The 21,064-nt window shown below is 40.1% G+C and overlaps 1 protein-coding gene across 1 annotated transcript in view; it reads right to left on the minus strand.

Annotated features, from left to right (window-relative positions):
• Positions 1-1,772: 1,772 nt before the first annotated feature.
• The window catches only part of usp13 (ubiquitin specific peptidase 13), a 106,059-nt gene continuing 86,767 nt past the window's right edge, over positions 1,773-21,064 (minus strand). The window contains exons 14-21 of the mRNA XM_060834133.1: positions 19,308-19,396; positions 18,867-18,989; positions 14,401-14,427; positions 12,577-12,720; positions 11,865-12,034; positions 6,376-6,529; positions 2,978-3,062; positions 1,773-2,048 (exon numbers count right to left, since the gene is read on the minus strand). Of these exons, the coding sequence (XP_060690116.1) occupies positions 1,955-2,048; positions 2,978-3,062; positions 6,376-6,529; positions 11,865-12,034; positions 12,577-12,720; positions 14,401-14,427; positions 18,867-18,989; positions 19,308-19,396 (886 nt within the window). The 3' untranslated portion in view covers positions 1,773-1,954. The remainder of the gene's footprint in view (positions 2,049-2,977; positions 3,063-6,375; positions 6,530-11,864; positions 12,035-12,576; positions 12,721-14,400; positions 14,428-18,866; positions 18,990-19,307; positions 19,397-21,064) is intronic.

Raw genomic sequence — 21,064 nt, forward strand, 5'->3', positions numbered from 1 at the left:
TGAGGTGTGGCTGTATTACATGGTGTGAATTAAAAATTCTTGAACATATATTCTTTGCCATTTAAATAGCTTCTCTAATCACGTGGCAAATGGAGGTTATTTTCATTTGAAGAATACAGTTTGTTTTTCCAGAGAGACATAGCTTTATCGAAATACAAGTTTGAAATGAGCCATTATTCTGTTTAAAATAGAAGCACTTTGTAAAATCTTCACTCTTTTAAGAGCACTTACAGGGTGAGACATATTCCAGTGACATACCACATATGCCGGCAACATGCCCACCAATGTGACCTTCTGGGAATAGCCTTTTAAATTAGATACATTCACCAGTAAGGATTGCTGAGGCTGCAGGCTAATCCGATGGCCTGATGGATTGGAAGGCTGGTAGCCGGTGATGGGCACAGTGCAGCAAGATGTTGAGTACGAGGGCAGTTCAGCTATGGTAGCCTTTGAAGAATCTGTAAGTTTTAAAATAAACAGATGCCACAGCTGTCTGTACAGCCTGCAGAGAGGATACATCTCTATGGGATAGTCTGCCACTGAATTGGCTTACTTCCAACTGGGGGTGGCACGGTGGCTCAGTGGTTAGCAATGTTGCCTCACAGCACCAGGGACCCAGGTTCAATTCCTGCCTCGGGCAACTGTCTGTGTGGAGTTTGCACATTCTCCCTGGGGCTGGGTCTGGGTGGGTTGCTCTTTGGAGGGTCAGTGTGGACTTGTTGGGCCAAAGAGCCTGTTTCCACACTGTAGGGAATCTAATCTAATATAACATAATCTAAAAAAAATCTACTGATCCATTCATCTTCAGTGGCAGGATGGGGAGACTGAAAATCAACTTTTGGGCTCACTACATAATTGCCAGCATGTATTGCACAGGCTTTGGCACCAGCACAGAACCAAACCACTACCAGCAAGATCCCTGCACCAACTGAACAGCAACTATCCTCTGGCAGATAGACATTACTGTTTCCACCCAAACTCTGATGAGAACAGACAGAGACAGGAGCATATCAGGCCAACACCCATCCACTGTATCTGGCTCCTGCCTCTGTCAATAAAGCCACCACAGTGGACCAGTAACTTTCCAAACATTGTTTGCTGAAACTAATCACCCCTTTAAATAGAATAACAATCTGATTATATGTGCAACAAGAAATAAAATGATGAAAAATGAATGACAAAGTGGAATTCTAAAAGTTTAGCTTCTGATGAGTCTTTTTACTTAGCTTGGGTGAATGGACATGTTGAAGATTTTATATATATTGCACCAAAATTGACTGTTTAACATATTTTAAAGTTCCAGATTGTATGGTCATATAGGTCTTGTGCTCTATGTCTAACTTTGTAAATGTAACCTTTAAAATTAATCCATGGATTTGTCCAAAATTGTAAATTCACCAGTAACTGCAAGGCACATCTCTATGTCTAAATACCTGGTTAATGCTAAATACAATAACTTTCCCTTTTATGAACTTTTATTTAGAAAGGAAAACTCTAAACTTTGTGGTTTTCTGAGCGAGATGAACATATCCTATAAGAGAGCCATGTTTTATGGAGTGCCCATTCAAACAAGAAACAGACAAATGGAACAATCATATTCATAAAGGATGTAAGATAAGAGGGAAAGAGAGCAATAGAAGAAATAATGAAGATGTTTTGATATGTTGAAAAAATGCTAAAGTCAGTTAAAAGCAAACTGATTGCACACACCTCTGATAAACTTCTTCAGTTTCTCCAAATGCAGTTTTAAAATAAAAACAAAAAAGGTCAATATATTAAACAATAAAAATTTTCCCTCTCATATCAAACATATTATTGGATTATAATTGTGTTTTCTATAAATAAAATAGTTGCGCAGTAATAACAGAATCCACAGTTTCCCCAAATCTTTGGCAGCTTTTAATGTTTTGATTTTTGGAAAGAAGGTCATGGTTTTCATACATAGGTCTAAAGTTTAGTAGGGCATCCGCTGATAAAAGTAAATGTATCCCAGGTCTTTAGGGGGTTTCTCTGAAGCACAGACTTTATGGTCATTGTAGATTACCCACCTGAATGGAAGAAATGGAGAAGCAATTAACAAATGCAAAAATAAGAGAAGTTATAGTCATATAGAGCCTTTGACACAATGGAACATCCAAACACTTCTCAAAACATTATTATTAAAGTATTGAACTGCATAGAGGTTCTCTATGATATCAGATACCCAAGAAGTGGGTTTTAAGAAGGGTTGCAAAAGAGGAAAGTTAGGCAGAGAGGTGCAGACAGAATATTCCAGAGCTTGGAGCCTTTAGACAACTGAGGCACAGCAACCAACAGCTGAGCAATTTTTTAAAAAAAATTAGGTTTGCACAAGAGTTTAGGAGTGCAGATATCTCAGAGCATTTTGAGGCTGAAGGAGATTACAGCAATGGGAAAGGTGAAGCCATGGATAGGTCTGGAAACAAGAAAGAGACATTTAAAATCAATATATTGCTTGTCTGGGAGCCAATGTGGGTCAGTGAGTGCTGAGGTGAATGAAGCAGTGGGTGACTGGGGAACAGGACTTGGTGCAAATTAGATATGGCAAACAGGCTTTTGATGATGGAGGGTAACATGTGGGACGTGTCAGAAATGTGCTGAAATAGAAAGTCTAGAGGCAACAAAAACATGAAATTACATATGTTTGAACCACAGCAAACAATTAAAATGGTATAAGATGCTCAGGCGTGTTCCTGCGTTCAGTGTACAACTCCATATCACTTTGTTGGACCTTTCAATTTTCTTTCTCAAACAAAACATTTTTTCAATGATTTTCCAACTAAAACATTTTCCAATGGTTTTTCAACAAATGAACAAATAAAACATTGCTTCAGTAACTCAAACATTCTTATTACAGATTCATCAACAGAAACAATTGGACCCACATTAATTATATATAAAATTGATTTGTTGTTAAATATAGAATTATAGGTCCTTTCAAAACCAGAGTAGTGCTTACCTTCCCTCCTTCCGAATATGGCAGACATAATGACCAGACATTGTAGATGGTCCCACATGGCTAATAAAGGCAAATAGCTCATATCCTGCAGGTAAAACCATGGATCACTAAATCACATTTTATATTATGTCAGCATAAAATACAGAGAACACCTTTGTCAAAAATATTTTGCTGGTGCCAATTAAAATTTCTACTAGTTAAAAATACATGGATTTCTGAAATTCTACAAAGAATGACCTACAATAAAAACCCTCATTCTGGAAAATAAAGAGGTTTAGTCAGCAACGCATCTTTGCATTATGAAAGTACTGAACAGTTCCTATGTAATTTAGCAGCTCTATACAAATTGACTGCATGATTTATGTTTCTTAAATTTTTAATGTTATTTAAGAATTGGCTTGGCAAGAAATGTGGCCTTGAATGTATGTACATAAGATATGTCCTTACACAAAGAAAATAGTGAATAAAATTGAAACAATAAATCTGAAGAATGACTTTATAATGTTTAATACAAAAAACAGAGGACTTATGTAAATGGAAAATTTATAACTGAGATTTGAAAATTCTTCAATTAAAGGGTAATCAACACATGGAAACACAATGCAATTGGAAAAGCAACAATGCCTGGTATCATTTAAGAAACAATTCAGTGCTATAATGGGAGAACTTTAAGGTTTTCCTGGATGCATAAATTACAATAAGCTGAACAGCTTTTTCACAATTACAATTATCTTCTTGACTTATACTTTGACTTTGGCAAATTGGATTAAGACTCTCAAGTGTTGTTAGTTATGTATGGGAATTAATGTTTTGTGAATATAGGGGAACCTCGATTATCCGAGCGAGATGGACGGGAACTATTTCATTCGGATAATTGATTATTCAGTTAATCGATTCAATGCCTTTCTTCTGGGGCCCTGAGTTTTCTATTAAGTCTGCTCCCCGTTCAGGAGGCTGCAGCACACCACGCACGTGCCCTGCACCCCCCGCCACAGCCCACCCCCCCCCAAACCCGTCCAATACTGACCCCCACCTGCCAAAAAAAACCCCGCTCGCCCCACAACCCCGTCCAACACTACCCCCCCATCCACCTCCCAACCCTGTCCAATACCGCCCACTGACCGCTCCCCAACTCCATCAATGCCACCCCCTCACCCACCCACCCCATGACTGTGTCAAACACTGTCCTCTGCCCACCCACAAAACCCTCCCACCCACTCCCTAACCCCATCCAACACAACCCACCGCGTGCCCCCAACACCGCCCCCTGCCCAACCCTAACCCTGTAGAGTACCACCTCCCCAACTCCAGCCAGCAGTACCCCACCCCCCCACCAGCAGTGACCCCCCGTCACCACCTCCACCCCCGTCTGCCCCCATCCGCCGGCCGCTCCGGCCCGTGTCCCCCTGTCCCTGTCAGCCACCCTATCCCCACCGGGGCAGCCAGAGTGGACACCAAAAGTAAGACTGCTGCTGCCTTCGTGGGGTAAATCTCCGAAAAGCGCACACGCACATAAACACACACGCAGACAAAATTCTTTGACAAGTTCCACCTTTGCCCTGTACAGAGCAGTGTTAGAGAGAATATTTGGGGAAGCGGGGGGGGGTGGGGTGGGGTTTAGGGTTCACGCCTGTGTAGAACTTCAGGGAAAGTGTGGGGAGAGAGATGGAGGTCAGTCATTTGGAGACGGTGCCATTGATGTCCCAGGACTGTTCTCGGCAGCATTTCAGTGAGCCGAGATCGGTTTTAATCATTGTAAATAAAAGACACGATCACGGTTGAAATAGCTCTTGGATGTAATGTTCCTATTGGTACCTTGAGATTTCCTTCGGATAATCTGATATTTGTATAATTGATATTCAGATAATCGAGGTTCCTCTGTATCTAGTTTAAGGTTCATATTTTCCTCAGCTCTCGCTATTTTCAGAAGTAAAACTACCCTTACAGTCCCTTTATTTTCCCAAATCTTCCAGCTAATATGGTTGGCTGCTTTCTTTTGCCATCGGATACTATGAGACTGACTGTCCACTAGCATTAAAGTGGGAAATCTTCTGGCTTCCAGTCCCTCACAAAACTGGAACTGAGATTAAACCTCATCTGCACTGCCAATGATGAAACTAGTGCTTTTTCTTTAACTCTTTCCCTTAATGAGTTGCCAACCATACAAAGTCCTCTCTGTAACTAACTCTCTTAGCAAATACCCAGAACAGCTGGACGCAAAGAATGTCCTAAGCTTCACCCATCTCCATGAAACATGGCTTGCTCTGGACTGTCGGCAAGCTGACTTTTAGATTAATTGCTTTGTCTTATAACAAATGTGAAATTTTGTGAAATAGTTCTATTGGTTAAAACAGGTGCCCATATCTTCAGTCTCCAGATAGCTGGAACGCAAATATACTCAGGCAAGATGTGTACCATGATGTTTCAAAGGCTGAGACAGTAACTATATAGTAATTGTCCAAGAAGCTGGAACTTCCAGTGACAACTACCCAGTGTCTGAAACTAATCAAAAAAGTCTCCGTTCTGTGTTAGCGTCAGAGATTTGCAGGAGATTTCTGACATGTATACATAGTTAGCCAGAAAATGTTAGAAGAATCAAAATCTATTCTAACCTCTAGCTAACTATAACACTGACCCCACCCCATCCACAACTCCCCAGTGGACCCAGCTACACACACTGACATCAGCTGAACACTAAAATCAACCCCCACCTCTGATATCTGACTGCCCCTTCATGAAGCCCCCAGGCAACTCACCACTTCCCTCGATACCTGATCCAACCTACCCTTTCATTTATCAGCCTCCTGCATCTCTCACCCAGTTACCGGTCATCTGCATCGATTACTTGCACCTCCTCACCCACTTGCCACCCAACACCTTTACACACCCAGCTGCCACAATAAACCTTTACTCATTTCCTATCACCCAGCTCCATACTGTTACACACTTACCATCTCTCAGTAGCTGTCAAAGAGACTTTGGAACATTTAAAATCAGTGTTTTTTTTTAAATTGGAAAAGCAACATTGTGAAAAGGGGATGTAGCTTTTACAAAGATCCATTCTGACTTTCGGGACTGTCTGTGAAGATGGATCCCATAGCAAAGGTCAGGCCCAAAATATCCTGGGATATTTTGACCCAAGTCAAAAAGAGGGACTCCAAACCAAATTAGAAGGTTCAAGCCAAGGTATTTGGATTTCCCTTTAAATGTTAATATCTCTAAACATATTTAACAAATGTAGGAAATCAGCATTATGTAAATAAATAATATATACTTGTGCTGGTAATTAACTATATTGTCGTTGAATTCATGTTTTTTTAATAACAAAATTAAGCCAGGGAAGCAAATTTATCTTTGCAAGCTGGCAGCATGTGTTAAATGCAGGTCTGTTGACTTACTTCCAGGTCCATCCTTGATTCTGGGCCCTGCTGGTTCAGTTTCTGCATTTGTTTCAATTTGTGACTGTGTATCAATATCCGAGGCTGTCTCGTTCTCATCCTCATTGTTTGCATGTGTGAAGATCCAGTCCAATGCTCTCTCCAGGTTGTTATTCTACAAAAACGGCCAGGGACTGATGAAATTTACTTTCATGATGAAATCTATCATGTCCCACTAAAACTACAAAGCATCTATTACATCATCAAATTGAAAAGGCACCAGAAAATCACACACAAAAATAGGGCCCCACCATTTATATCATTCAAAGACACCATCATTGGACGAATGATATTAGCCAGTTGCCACTACCAAAGGCCTCAAAGAAGTCATTTACAATTCAGAAAGCTGATTTGTTCAGGATTTTTGATAAGGATTTTACCTATACATATCATTTTCAAGAAGCTCTTCTATCAGCCATATTTAAGTTTTCAATCAGTTTTTATCAATTATAAAACAGAAAATGAGAGAAATATGCAGTTCTAATGAATGGCGATTGACTGGAAACATTAATTACGAGCTGAATTTTACAACAATCTGCTAACAGTCAATTTTGGGGAGTTTCATGGAGGGTTTCTCCCCAGGAGTTCTGGTGAGTTATTTCACAAAATTCTCCACTGTCCATTTCATGTGGATACCATATCTCTATGTGGTGTATTTACACTATTGTGCATTCACCAGTGCCGGATTTGCTCGCTATTGTTGGGCCTTTCCAGGATTTCAGCCACCAGCACCATATTTAACTCCCATCTGTACACCAGTTCAAACACTGCCTGCCAGGAACAGCCCTTTACACAGTGTTGTTTCAGAGGAATTGCCATGGAGATGGCTGACAGAGGGTGGTTTGGCATACCGATTTGCTGACAGGTAACTGGAGGTTCTGGTGGACAGCGTGTTGGAGAGGAGGACTGTCTGCTTTCCTACGGATCAGCAAATGAGGCCACGCCACCCGAGGCTGCCAACCAGGTCAGAGCAGTGGCCATCGCCCAGGTACATGGTCAGCATTGTAGGAAGAAACTTAAATGATCTGCTGCATTCTGCAAGGGTAAGATTTACCATCTTCTCCCTGCCACCTTATACCTACTCTAATTCAGCTTACCTCTTCACTAGGACTCATAATCTACCACTCTCACTGTTGTTGTAGCTTCTTCCCTCAATGGGTCTCACTCAGCCCATTCCCCAATCCTTCCTGCCCTCTGTGCATTCTACTCACTCACCAAGACATCAATAGCTTTCTCCCCCATGCTCTAGCACTGGTAGCTTTGCAAGCAACTTTCATCCTACTGGATTCCTTCTTTTGTCTCATTGCAGAGCCCCGACTGACTCACTACTAAGTCCCAGCCGGTTGCACTGGAACTGCCAGACAACAGTGGCCCACACCCTGAACTCTAATAGTATGGACCCTCCAACTCTGGCTCCCAATCATCCCAACTGAACACGTCAAATCTGTGGACATATACTGGGTGATTTCCTAACTAACGTCTATTCCCCTTAGACTTCCAGATGCTATTTAGCTACAGCACATTCAGTATGCTTGCTGCGTAAGCTGCTGGCACATGACCCTGATGTGGCATAGGCCCATGCAGTAATGCGCCCATTCTTTACTGATCATCGTTGGAAAACATAGCAAGCTACTGGCATTGTAATTGTGCTCAAAGGCAAAACAAGACAAAACTACTGTCAGCCTGTATGTTCTGAATGAGGCTGCAATACGCAAAAAGGAAAGACAAGGCAGTGAGCACTAAGAAAACAAGAGCTCAGACATGCACCAATACACAAGATGTGTGCCTGTCCCTTTATGCAAAATAGCCTTGCAGCAGCTTTATATCTTAAATTACAAAATGCAGTATTGAAGTGCTAATCTGTATTTCAAATGAGTAAGAGATGAGTCTTGATGTGGTGACACTAGTGCATGCCCAATGCCAACCTCTGTGGACTGGGGGCTGGAGATCATAGTCCATTGAGCATCCCCAAGATGTTGGTGGATGCTGGCGAAGATGAATGCCTGGAGGACCCAGGTAGCCAGATTTTTCATGTCAGGAATTGTCACTATCTAATTTCCCTCCAATTTATTGAAAACTAGCAACTTCCATATTAATGGAGCAAAAATAATCAGATATTTATACCTTCAAATAAGTCCCTCACCACTCACAGCTGAGATTCTCATTTTAATGTTAAAAGCTTGTTTGGAAATTCATAAAGTTTTCCTTGATGTCAAGAATCACATTTTTCTAATCTCGTCATATTTTCTTAACTAATACCATACCATTTTATGAGCTGGGAAAGGTCTACTCTGATCTGGGAGTAGGCACAACTTCAAGAGCTGAAGAGCCTGTACTGTGCTGTCCTGTTCTGTGTTCTACAAAACACTCCCAATAGTCTGCAGCTGTTTCATATTCTCCCTTCATTCCAAATTTCCAGCCTTTACAATATTTTGTAATACTTTCAGTCACTGAATATGACAACACTACTAATAGGGCATGAACAATTATTTAAAATGCACCACTGATTTCAGGAAACGTCGGATCTTCTAGAAATGGTTCACATTTCACTTAAGTCAATTATGTGTGGCTGAGATTTTGGATTCAATTACTTTTATTCCCAAAAATATACTTGTAAAATTTATAGAAGAGTAACTTCATAACTAGTCAAAGTTGACATCATATATGATGCAAATGAAATCAGTCTCTTCTGGTCTGTTACTCATTACATTTACAACTACAGCTAACAGTTTATAAGATTTAGAACATGCCAACCACATAGATTAGGGGCTTTATCCAGTTTCCAGCCCCTGATTGTATTGGCTGAAAGGTCTTATCTGGTGGCCTTTCCCGTGGGAGCCCTGAATTTTACAGCATACCTCAGCAGGTTGTCCTAGACCTTGGAAAGTGGCTGTCTGCAGTCAGTCAGTCACAGCTCTTTGGACTGGAAGACCAGCAGGTTTCAGACAGAACAATGAGCAGTTTTCACTGAGTTGAATGCCCTCTATCAATGGCTGTTGTTTATGTCCACATGCATCCCTGTGAACAGCCCACAGAGCAAAGAATCCTGCACCACGGAACTTCTTGGAATTAACCACTATGTTAACAACTGCACCCCTTTTCATCCCTTCTTTACAAAGGCACATTACAAAAGAGGATGACTTGCAACCACTAATTTACAGAGGCAGTTGCTAAATAAGGTTTGCCTGATGGATTAAAATGAAATAGTGTAGGATAGATGGGCTTCAGATTGGTTCCACAGGTCAGTGCAATGTCAAGGGCTGAAGGGCATGTACTGCACTGTAATGGTCTATGTTTACTTTGTGATGAAATCCATATCTTGTATTTAATTGTACTGGTAAAAAATTCCTGATGAAGGGCTTATGCCTGAAACGTCGAATTTCCTATTCCTTGGATGCTGCCTAACCTGCTGTGCTTTAACCAGCAACACATTTTCAGCTTTAATTGTACTGGGGAAGCCAGCTATTTGTAATTTAGAACATTTTGAGCACACTCAGTCCCAACGGTGCTAGGTGGTGACACTGAATTCTGTCAGCAATAGAAGGATTCATTACAATGTTTTAGATAGATCACTGAGGACAATTTTGGGGCCGCTGAAAAGGAGTTTAAAGATTACAGGCTGTAAGTGAGTAGGAAAAGGAGAGAGAGAAAGAGATGTAGCCTCCACAGTTGGCTGTCCATCCTCCACAGTTGCTGCAGTTGGCTGTGCAACTTGGAAGGTAACACAACTCCCATAGTCTCGAGAGGGTCTCAGAAATCAAAAAGTAGCTGGATTAAACTATCCAGACTCAGAAAGAATTTACAGAGATTAGTAGGCAGCTCAGTGTTAGAATCAGGATTCAGACGTCCCAGGAAGCTTAAAAAGTAAGATGGTCATTGGCGGTGGGTTGTGGGAAGGCTGTGACCAAAACACTTCAGTGCAACACAGAGTCAGGGTGAAAACCTCACAAACAATATTTGCTCGATGCAAGATTAGACTCAGGGAAAAAGGTATTTTTGGCTGACCAAGGTTAGCTGTTGGCAAAGAGTTATGATAATGAATGTTTACCAGACTCCAGGGAAGTTCAGATCAAGGAAGGGTGGGGTGGGGATGGGATTGGGATTGGGTGGTGCATATTGGGTTAGGGAGTGATTGATAACAGCAGGAGCTGTCAATGAGGGAACCCTCAACAGTCACTTCAGAGAGAGTTTCAAGGCCAGATCAGCAAAAATAAATTATTGTTATTCCTCACAAGGTTTTACGAGATTTGATGACACACTGTGTCATTGACATCTTGGGGAATTACTGAGAAATCTGTAAGAACTGCCTTGATCCCATATGTTATTTTTAAAAAATTCATGGGCAGTATTTATTGAATTATACCCAATTGCTCAATAGGCATTTGAGAGTCAACCACGTTGCTATGAGTCTGGGTCATGAGGTAAGGACAGTAGTTTCCATTCCCAAGGAACATTTATGAACCACGTGTGTTTTTCTGACAATTGACATCAGTTCCTAGTCATCATCAGACTCTTAATTCTAAACGTTTATTGAATTCAAATTCCACCATCTGCCATGAAGTGAAACAAAATTTATACAGCATGACAACAGGATGCTGATTAAGTGGATCATGATGGGCCTGGTGATGCAACAGGAACTGATAATTGTTAATCTCAGCTGAAAGGAACCTCAGACCAGCCAGGTAGATCTGGCTGGGTAAAAGCAGTAGATCTGATTGGTCAGGGTGTTACCACAGGGAATTCAGGAAGGACCGACAGTCTCCATTACAGTTTCCTCAATGAAAAGTGGTGCAATGCATGGATATACTGATTTTGCCTGTGAAGAAAGTGTATGGTAATGTATGTAGATTTAAGCATGCAGAAAGAATCACACAGTAAGCTCAACTGATTATGTTAAATTGTTTACAAGCATAATTCTTAGTACAGTCAGGATGATTCAGTGCATGCTGTCCAATATCAGAATCACATCTAATGTTAGACACAGTGTTTATAGGTTTGCAAGCATGGGCTCACTGAGCACCATCAAATGCTGTCCACTGTGAATGGTGAAAGGAACTATTCATGCTCATTACTAGCTGAACACTGAACTATGGAGCTACTGACACTGCCAGAGATTCCAACCAGTCTGACTGGCTGTCAGCTCTCAAAGGTGGGCTTCCCTCACACTGAGGGCAGATATCTGACTCTCTCCTTACTTACAGTGCCAACAGTCTATTACTACTGTAGGGCAGCCTTTTTTAAAAAAATGTCAGTCAGTTTGTCACCAGCTTTTGTCATGGCAGGGAGGTGTGAACAATACCTATTCTGTCCTCTCACCTAAAAAATTCAGCCCTTTGTTTTTTGTGATTTGTGAACATTTAACAGTTTAGCCACAGCTATCCCAGATTACATATTAAAAAGAAAGGCCTGACACCAATTTTGCTATGAACATATAACAAATTCAGACTTACAGTTGCTTTCAGTGCATGGATGGCCTTGTTCCTGGGAAATCCCATTGACGTAATGATGGCAACAATTTCTTCTGGTGGCTGGTTTTCTGTTGAAGCGGCCCCTCCTGCTAGGCCAACTTCACTATGACTAACATCATTATATCCTGTTGGTAATAGTGGTTCAGCAAAATCTAACAGACAAGCAACAAAACATAGACATAGTTATTGATTACAGTGTCTGGCATCACTTGTGAAGTCTATAATTTGAGTGGTACAGAGTCTTATCTGCTAAGCGAATAATAGCTTTGCACAGATATATGTTACAAAGACAGCCTCAGTAACTGAAAAGGGTGACAATTTGAGCTTCACTTTGCTGTTTTGTAGAAATCCTTTCACATACCATTTAGCCATAATTTAAAAGATGGAGCCAGATCCAAAGGATAAAATCTCTTGGAGGAACTAGCCAGATTAAAATCATGGGAAACCAAACTTTCCTCCAGTCAGCAAGAGAGACAGATATGTATATCCATACTACTTCTTTTAGAAAAGACATCTGGATACTTCATACTGTTTTTCATCCTTAGCGGCTGGGAATACTCCCTGAACAGGAAAGGTCTAACAGTAAAGCTATGCACTTCAGGGTAAACTGTAAATTAAATTTATTATTGCACGCTTCATCAAAAACCCAGAAGGATTTATGCTCACGTATTGCCTGTCTGGTTTCTAAGCTTACCAGGTTCCTCCATGTGTGCTATGATCCAGTTAAAGGCCAGCTCAGCCCCCAGGTTTCCTGTGTAGTAGACTGCTTTGCGACATGCCTCAAGCGGAAAACCCATCTCAGCCAGCTGCATCACTGCCGATTCATCAATTTCAGGAGCTGCAGGAAAAGGAACAAAACAGACAGTGACCATCATGGTAAATACAATGCTTTCAGAGAATGCACAATGTGTCAATATAGCAAATAGCCACAGGTTCAATATCTGCATATGTAAGCAAGAATCTCTCCACATGGTATTGAATCACATTGCTTGAAAAATTCTTTGATTATTTATAGACAATTCACATTAATAAACCAGATAATATGCACTGTTAGGATCAGTAGTCCACAAATTTTACCCAGAGTGAAATTATATTCAGAGAAAAACATATAAGTTATACACATTTCTCATTATTTGGAGATGCCGCTGTTGGACTGGGGTGTACAAAGTTAAAAATTACACAACACCAGGTTGTAGTCCAACAGGTTTAATTGGAAGTACACTTTTTTTATTTCAAAAATATACTTTATTCATAAAATACTTTGATGATCTATACAAGTGGACATGTTATACATATGTAAACATTCCATTTCTTTGCATCCCGAAACAGAGTAATCGTTCCTATTTACAGGTCTGTACAATTACATTTTTTAGCTGAGGCGTCAGCAGACCCCAGATGACTGCGTGGGCCCCCTGTTCTTCTCAGACAGGCAGATGTTACACGGTGGTCTTTCCCCACCGCGCCTTGACGGCAGTTGCCCCAAGCTTCAGCGTGTCCCTCAATACGTAGTCCTGGACCTTGGAATGTGCCAGTCTGCAACACTCAGTCGGGGTCAACTCCTTCAACTGGAAAATCAACAGGTTTCGGACGGCCCAGAGAGCATCCTTCACCGAGTTGATGATCCTCCAGGTACAGTTGATGTTCGTCTCGGTGTGCGTCCCGGGGAACAGGCCATAGAGCACGGAGTCCCGCGTCACGGCGCTGCTCAGGACGAACCTCGATAAACACCACTGCATTCCTCTCCAGACTTCTTCTGCGTAGCCACATTCCAGAAGGAGGTGTGTGACAGTCTCGTATCCCCAGCAGTTTTTGAGCAAAGTGCAATGTAACTCAGAGTTACAACATTCATGTAGAACTGCATGAGTTTACGTAAAACTCTGTTATCTCACTATTTAGATTAGAATCAATCTAAACATCAGGTCATAGACAGAGAACACAGGGGGCTAACACCTTCAACATATTGTCTAGCTATCACCATTGTTAACAGCTAACCCGAGAATGCAACTTTTAAAACAAGGTTTTGTGATTTACACATGAAAGAAGTGAAACTATCACTGTATTCTAACAGATGAAAGGCTTAACAGACAATTAAATTTTCAATGTATAATTTCAGTTACATCACACTGCAAATTTTTGCTATAAATTCTGTGTTACGATCGAGCCCTCCACTATCACCTGATAAAGGAGCGTCACTCCGAAAGCTAGTGTGCTTCCAATTAAACCTGTTGGACTATAACCTGGTGTTGAGTGATCTTTAACATTTCTCATTAGTATTGTAATGAAAGCTTTAATCAAATTAGCAGTAGTGTTGGCAAACTAACAATGAAGTGACAGCATTTTTTAATATGAGGCATAAAGCATATCACATATCCATGGGAATATCTTTCAATGTGAAAATGAAGACAGTTTTCATGAAAATTGAAGTGTAAGGGTTAAAGCAGCGAACAATCTGTTAACAGGTTAAATTAAAAACCACAAGTAACATTTTCTCAAATACAAGACAGAAACTGATACATACACTCCATGAAATGGTTCAGCAGACTGCCTGAAAGATAAAAACAGATAATTATTTTACCTTCTTTTTCATGGGTTTTAATCTCCTTCCTTTCATTTCGTTCAAAAACACTGACCTTTGGAGTGCAGAGGCACAAGGTAATTCACAAGACCTCATGAAAAGTGACACCAACTTCAAAATAATCCTGTCTTAACAATGATTTGGAGATGCCGGTGTTGGACAGGGGTGTACAAAGTTAAAAATCACACAACAGCAGGTTATAGTCCAACAGGTTTAATTGGGTTATAGTCCGAGCGTCGCTCCGAAAGCTAGTGTGCTTCCAATTAAACCTGTTGGACTATAACCTGGTGTTGTGTGATTTTTAACTCTGTCTCAACAATGTCACCACAAGAAGAACTCATTCCTTAACAGCAGGATCAACAACTGCTGGCAAACGTCCCTCATGACCAATCAAATGACACTGCAGACTCAACTGATGCCTAACTCCAACTGATTCAACTCTGCAAACATTAAAAAAAGTGAATCTAGGATTTTCCTGTACTGCAGAACATGTAGAAAAGTGCTTCAGAAAGTAGAAACAGATATTGAACAACAGACTGGTTCGAAGAGAAGGCAATAAACAATGTATGAGGTATAAATGTTGAAAGGAAAATGAGAAAGAGAAGTAGCAAAGCACAGGGTTTTTGGAGAGAGTGCCAAGGATTAAGGCCAACATGGACGTAGGCCCTAGTTATCAAGGAGGAAGAAAGGATGCAGAGAGATCACAGTATGGCTGATGGCTAGGACATCCGGCTAGAAAAGGTGCAATAGAAAATGTTGGACAGAGCCAGGAATGAATTTTTAAATGGCAATGCAGGGTATAAATTGATGTATTCTTTCTCATCATTTTGGAGATTCGTGAGGATTGAGGAAGAGATGAACAGGACTTAATGCTGGCCAGGTCACAGGTAGAAGAACATTAGATAGTTTAGAGCTTATGTAAATTAGAGGTATGAGGACAGAGTTGCAGACATCACGCCGTGAGGTTTCACAGAGATCTATTCCTGAGATATTTAGGCCTAATCCCCAGTCCAATAATTGATTCTCAAGGTGACTCTTCCAAGGAGAAGGAACAATGTTCTCTACTTCTGTCTTTTTTTCAATATCACTACAACAGGTACATTAATAGAGATTAGGACTGACAGATGTGAAATGACAGTGAGAGAAAAAGACAGGCGAGCAGAGGAATTGGAAAGACAAACAAAATCTCGTAGCTGCCTCAGAGCTATGTCACAATCCTAAAACAAAACTGCCTCTTTTTCCTTATATCCAAGAACATTTAAAAAGTGAAGGGTCAAGTTATATAGTTACATAATTATTCTCTTAAAATCAGTTCCAAAATTTGGTCAGTATGATTTTATTCCATCTATTCAGAGAAAAAGTGCAGTGTTTTCATGAGCACAGAAATAATCCATTCTATTTTTCATCTTAGTTCCTGCCAAAAACCTGCTTTAATTTTCAATTTGTTGTGCCTTTCTACATGTCATGGAATTTAAGAATACCATGTGGTCACTTTGTGTTTCTCTAACAACGCAGCTAACATTAAGAAGTATAAACCAATATACTTACAAAGAGGATTGATGAGGGTAGAGTGGTGGACGTGATCTATATGGACTTCAGTAAGGCTTTCGACAAGGTTCCCCATGGAAAACTGGTTAGCAAGGATTGATCTCATGGAATACAGGAAGAACCAGCCATTTGGATACAGAACTGGCTCAAAAGTAGAAGACAGAGGATGGTGGTGGAGGGTTGTTTTTCAGACTGGAGGCCTGTGACCAGTGGATTTCCACAAGGATCAGTGCTAGGTCCACTGCTTTTTGCCATTTATATAAATGATTTGTATGTGAGCATAAGAGACATAGTTAGTAAGTTTGCAGATGACACCAAAATTGGAGGTATAGCGGACAATGAAGAAGGTTATCTCAGATACCAAAGGGATCTTGACCAGATGGGCTAACGGGCTGAGAAGTAAGAGATGAAGTTTAATTGAGGTAAATGCGAGGTGCTGCATTTTGGGAAAGCAAATCTGAGCAGAACTTATACAATGAATGGTAAGGTCCTAGGGAATGTTGCTGAACAAAGAGACCTTGGAATGCAGATTCATAGCTCCTTGAAAGTGGAGTCGCAGGCAGATAGGATAGTGTAGAAGGTGTTTGGTATGCTTTCCTTTATTGGTCAGAGTATTAAGTACAGGAGTTGGGAGGTCATGTTGCGGCTGAACAGGACATTGGTTAGGCCACTTTTGAAATATTGCATGCAATTCTGGTCTCCCTCCTATCGGAAAGATGTTGTGAAATTTGAAAAGGTTCAGAAAAGATTTGCAAGGATGTTGCCAGGGATGGAGGATTTGAGCTAAAGGAAGAGGTTGAATAGGCTGGGGCTGCTTTTCCTGGAGCGTCAGAGGCTGAGGGGTGACCTTGTAGAGGTTTATATAATTGTGAGGGTCATGGATAGGATAAAGAGACAAAGTCTTTTCCCTGAGGTGGGGGAGTCCAGAACTAAAGGGGTGGGAGGGAAAGATATAAAAGAGACCTAAGAGGCAACTTTTTCATTCAGAGGGTCGTATGTGTATGTAATAATCTGCGAGAGGAAGTGGTGGGGGCCAGTACAATTGCAACATTTGAAAGGTATCCTAATGGGTATATGAATAGGAAGGGTTTGGAGGGATATGGGATGGGTGCTGGCAGGTGGGACTAGATTAGATTGGGATATCTGATTGGCATGGACGAGTTGGACCGAAGGGTCTGTTTCCGTGCTGTACATTTCTAGGACTCCATTACTCTAAATGGGCAATCAAACTTGTGACTGTCTCCAGGGAGAATATGTCAGAATTTTTAAAAATTTAATTGCAATATTCACATGACCACATTAAAAATTCCAACTAGTTTGAGTTCACTCCATTAAAAAATTTCTGGTCCTAATATTTAAGTAAAGAAAAGAAAATCTGTCACAAATCTTTCAACCACTTTGCAATTTTAAATAAATTAGAATGTTTCAAAAAGAAAATGGCTGAAATGAAGCCAAAAAGACAAAAGGAAAAGAAACAAACACGACTGAAAAAGAATCATCAACTCAGCAACAAATATTGACTATAATTGAAAATTAAATCAGGTTTTTGGCAGGAACTAAAATGAAAAATTGAATGGATTATTTCTGTGCTCATGAAAACACTGCACATTTTCTCTGAATAGATGAAATAAAATCATACATTAATGGCTTGGCTTTTATTTTTTATAAATACAATATTTAATTGTGAACCACAATAAACTTTTCAAGATCATGCAGTCTTATTCATATTAAGTCCAAAGGTTCCAGATTTATGATGAACAACTGACTTGCCCATTCAACCCCAGCAGTGCTGAATCACAAAACAATATCAAGTTTTCGCTTTCATCTGCCCACACCTTTCCAGGAACACTGTGGAAGGTAAGCGTGGCTCTTCTTCTCAATTGCAAACAATCTTCTTAAACCTTGCTCATCTGTCTCCACCAAGTATGAGGAGCTCATGAATAGTTTTGTCACCAGAACTGGCACTATTCAATAAGTTGCCTCTGCTACTGCACTCTCTGCCCTAACCTACTGGGACAGACTTCTCTAAATGTCCCCAGCCTTGAATTTGCATCATCTGTAATTACCATTTATTTCACCTCATGCTGAATGAGTATGGTTACTCTCCAAGTTCATTGTGTCCATCAGACACACACCCTCTTTCTCCCTTAACTCTATTTCTGCTAAACTCCTGAAATACCCTATTTCTCTTCCTGACTCCCAAGTTAGCTGATATTAAGAGCTCTCTCTTCAGCTATTGTCCCTCTCCTTCAAATCATCATCATTCCTCTCCTTAAATAATTTTTTTTAACATTTCCATCCTTGTTAACTATCATGCTACCTCCAAGCTTTCTTCCCATCCAAGATCCTTGAGATTTTTTTAATCATTCCCACCTCTTTGCCATTCTTTCCTAGAACTCCCTCCACCCCTGCCATCGTAACAAGATCAGCTCGTAGCAATGGCAGAAATTACATCCAATGCAAGTGTAATAAAAGCAAACTATCACTAATCAGCTTGACTGCAGCTATTGACATGATTAACCAGGACATTCTCCAATGAGACTCCATTGTTGTTCAGCTAGATAGAACTACATGCACCTGTTTCCATTCTTATCTATCTAATCATAACCAAAAAACCTCCTGCAATGGCTTTTCCTCCTGTTAACTCTTCCCAACTCATCTACATACTCTGTCATGATTTGAAAACATGAAATCAATTCCCATACATATTCTGATGACAACGCTAGCTCACAACTAGCTCTCCTGACACCTTCATGCCTCTGATGTATCATGTTTCTTGTTCAATGTCCACGACTGGGTGAGAAGAAATGTTCTCTAACCCTCTATACTCCAAAGACAAATGCTGTTGTCTTCTTTATTACCTTTGGGTTGATCAGGCATGATGATGGGTGGGGAAATATCAGGCAGTTCCTCTTCTCCAGGCTGTAAACCTGTTGCCCTCAGGTGGGAGATATCCAGGAGATCTGGCATATCTATGGAGACGTCTAAAATATAATAGAGAGTTTGGTATGCATTATTGGATAGTGATTTGCAAGAACAAGTCAGGATTTCAGACCTACAGCATCATGAATGGCTCTTAAATGACCTCTGAAACTCCACGGCAGGACAGTGAAAGCAATTACAAATGCAATGACCCAACTTGTCAGGACCTGGTGTAGTTCTCCAATGTGCAGTATGTTCATCCACTTAGCAATCAGGGATGCTCCACCTTTGTATTCATTTAAGTACAATGAGCATCTTTATAAAATTATGTATATAATGTACTAAATTGTTAAATTTAGAACATTCTTCTAGGAGCTTACCTAATTTTTTTGGGACCCAGTCTACACCGAAAGTGAATTTCTTTAGTTGAATAACCAAATATTCAGGAAATGAAGCAAAATGGATTGTTCTGTAAACAAAAAGTTAAGTGTAAATGTCAGTATGTGTTTATCTATAATTTTTTAAATTGCAGAACACAATAAAACAAAATTCTTTTGTGATACTTGGTATGTAAATTTGGATATCATTTTTAATCCAAATTTCCTACTTTGCACAGACCATGACTATGATGCGGTTAAAGTTCAATATTTGTCTAAGTTTAAACAGGAATTGATTAAATAATATTCAGAAAATCAGGCTAAAGTAATGGTTGAAAAATTACATTGAAGTAGTTTGAAACAACTTATTTTGGTTTTACACATGCTCACAACAGCAGAGTCTATTCTATAAAGTTAATTCATCTTAAATGACATTAGAAAGCAATCACTATCATTATTCATTTGAAATTGATGGAAACTTGAGGATTTAGTGCATAGGTAGAATGATGTAAAAAGCTCAGTTGACTAGAAACCTTCGTGATCCAAGTAATTCAACTTTCATTGGCTAAACATGCTCTGATACTAGTTGATCCCAATACAATCCTTCAAGGTAAAGCAGATGAGAGTTTCAACATTATAATTAAAAAAAACAAAAGTTGCTGGAAAAGCTCAGCAGGTCGGGCACCACCTGTGAAGAGAAATCAAAGTTAACGTTTCAGATAGGTGACCCTTCCTTGGGACCCATTGATTTCTCTTCTCTGCCAGACTTGCTGAGCTCTTCCAGCAACCTCTGGATTTTTTTTTGATTTACAGCATCCGCAGTTCTTTCAGTTTTTGTTTAACATTACAATGAAATTGTCTATATGACATAAAAATGTGAAACAGATCATTGTATCTGAGGAACAAAAGCTGCAAGAGAAAATTATCAGTATGTTGTTCCAATTTATTCCTTTTAAGTCTCTGATCTCCTATCGTGTAAACAGATGTGACAAAGTGTGTTCTTTTGAGTTGTAATGCTCATCGTAGAACAAACTAGGTGCATAAAACTATTCAAGTCAGTGGTCATCATCTCACACATGTGACTTCCAGTGATTTTGTCTTTTAAGAAACATTGTAATGGGCCCTTCTACCAAAGGAATACCTGTGCTCAGATAATGTAGCACTGATATGGTATTATGATGATTTCAAGTAGTTTCCTAAATTGTGACCTCATACTGCTAATGAAGTTGTTTTCAGTTTCAGAATTTTGTCTTTCTCCTGAACTGGCAGCTTTATGTTCAGATTTCATCCACAGCGGGGCGGACTTACCTCTGCAAGATGAGGAGAGTCAACAGACCAAAGTGAGACCCATTTTATTTTTAACCCTCCCTGTGTATTTCTGAAGAAATGCATGGAATAAACTGCTCTATCAAATTTAAGCTCACTGCAAAGAGAAACAAACATGACTGTTTGTAAACTCCCTCTATCTAGAAAACATTTCCTTCTATGTTGCTTTCCCTTATTAAAAGATGATGATAACTATTCCTCAATAGATAGAACAGACAGAGTCATCCTCTAGGCCTTGGCTCTCCTAATTTCTGGAACAAACAAGATATTTGGACAAACAACAGCAGAGCTCATCTGTTTCAGCTAGTTATTATAAAGTTCAGAGGAACAATACCTACAATTTTCATCAATACTGTTTCACACTCAAATCAAACTGCAGGAACTATTTGATATTGCATTGGCTATTGGGCAAGAACTGGGAAACATTTATGCTG

This window comes from Hemiscyllium ocellatum, chromosome 13 (genome assembly GCF_020745735.1).
Source record: "Hemiscyllium ocellatum isolate sHemOce1 chromosome 13, sHemOce1.pat.X.cur, whole genome shotgun sequence".
Lineage (NCBI taxonomy): Eukaryota > Metazoa > Chordata > Chondrichthyes > Orectolobiformes > Hemiscylliidae > Hemiscyllium > Hemiscyllium ocellatum.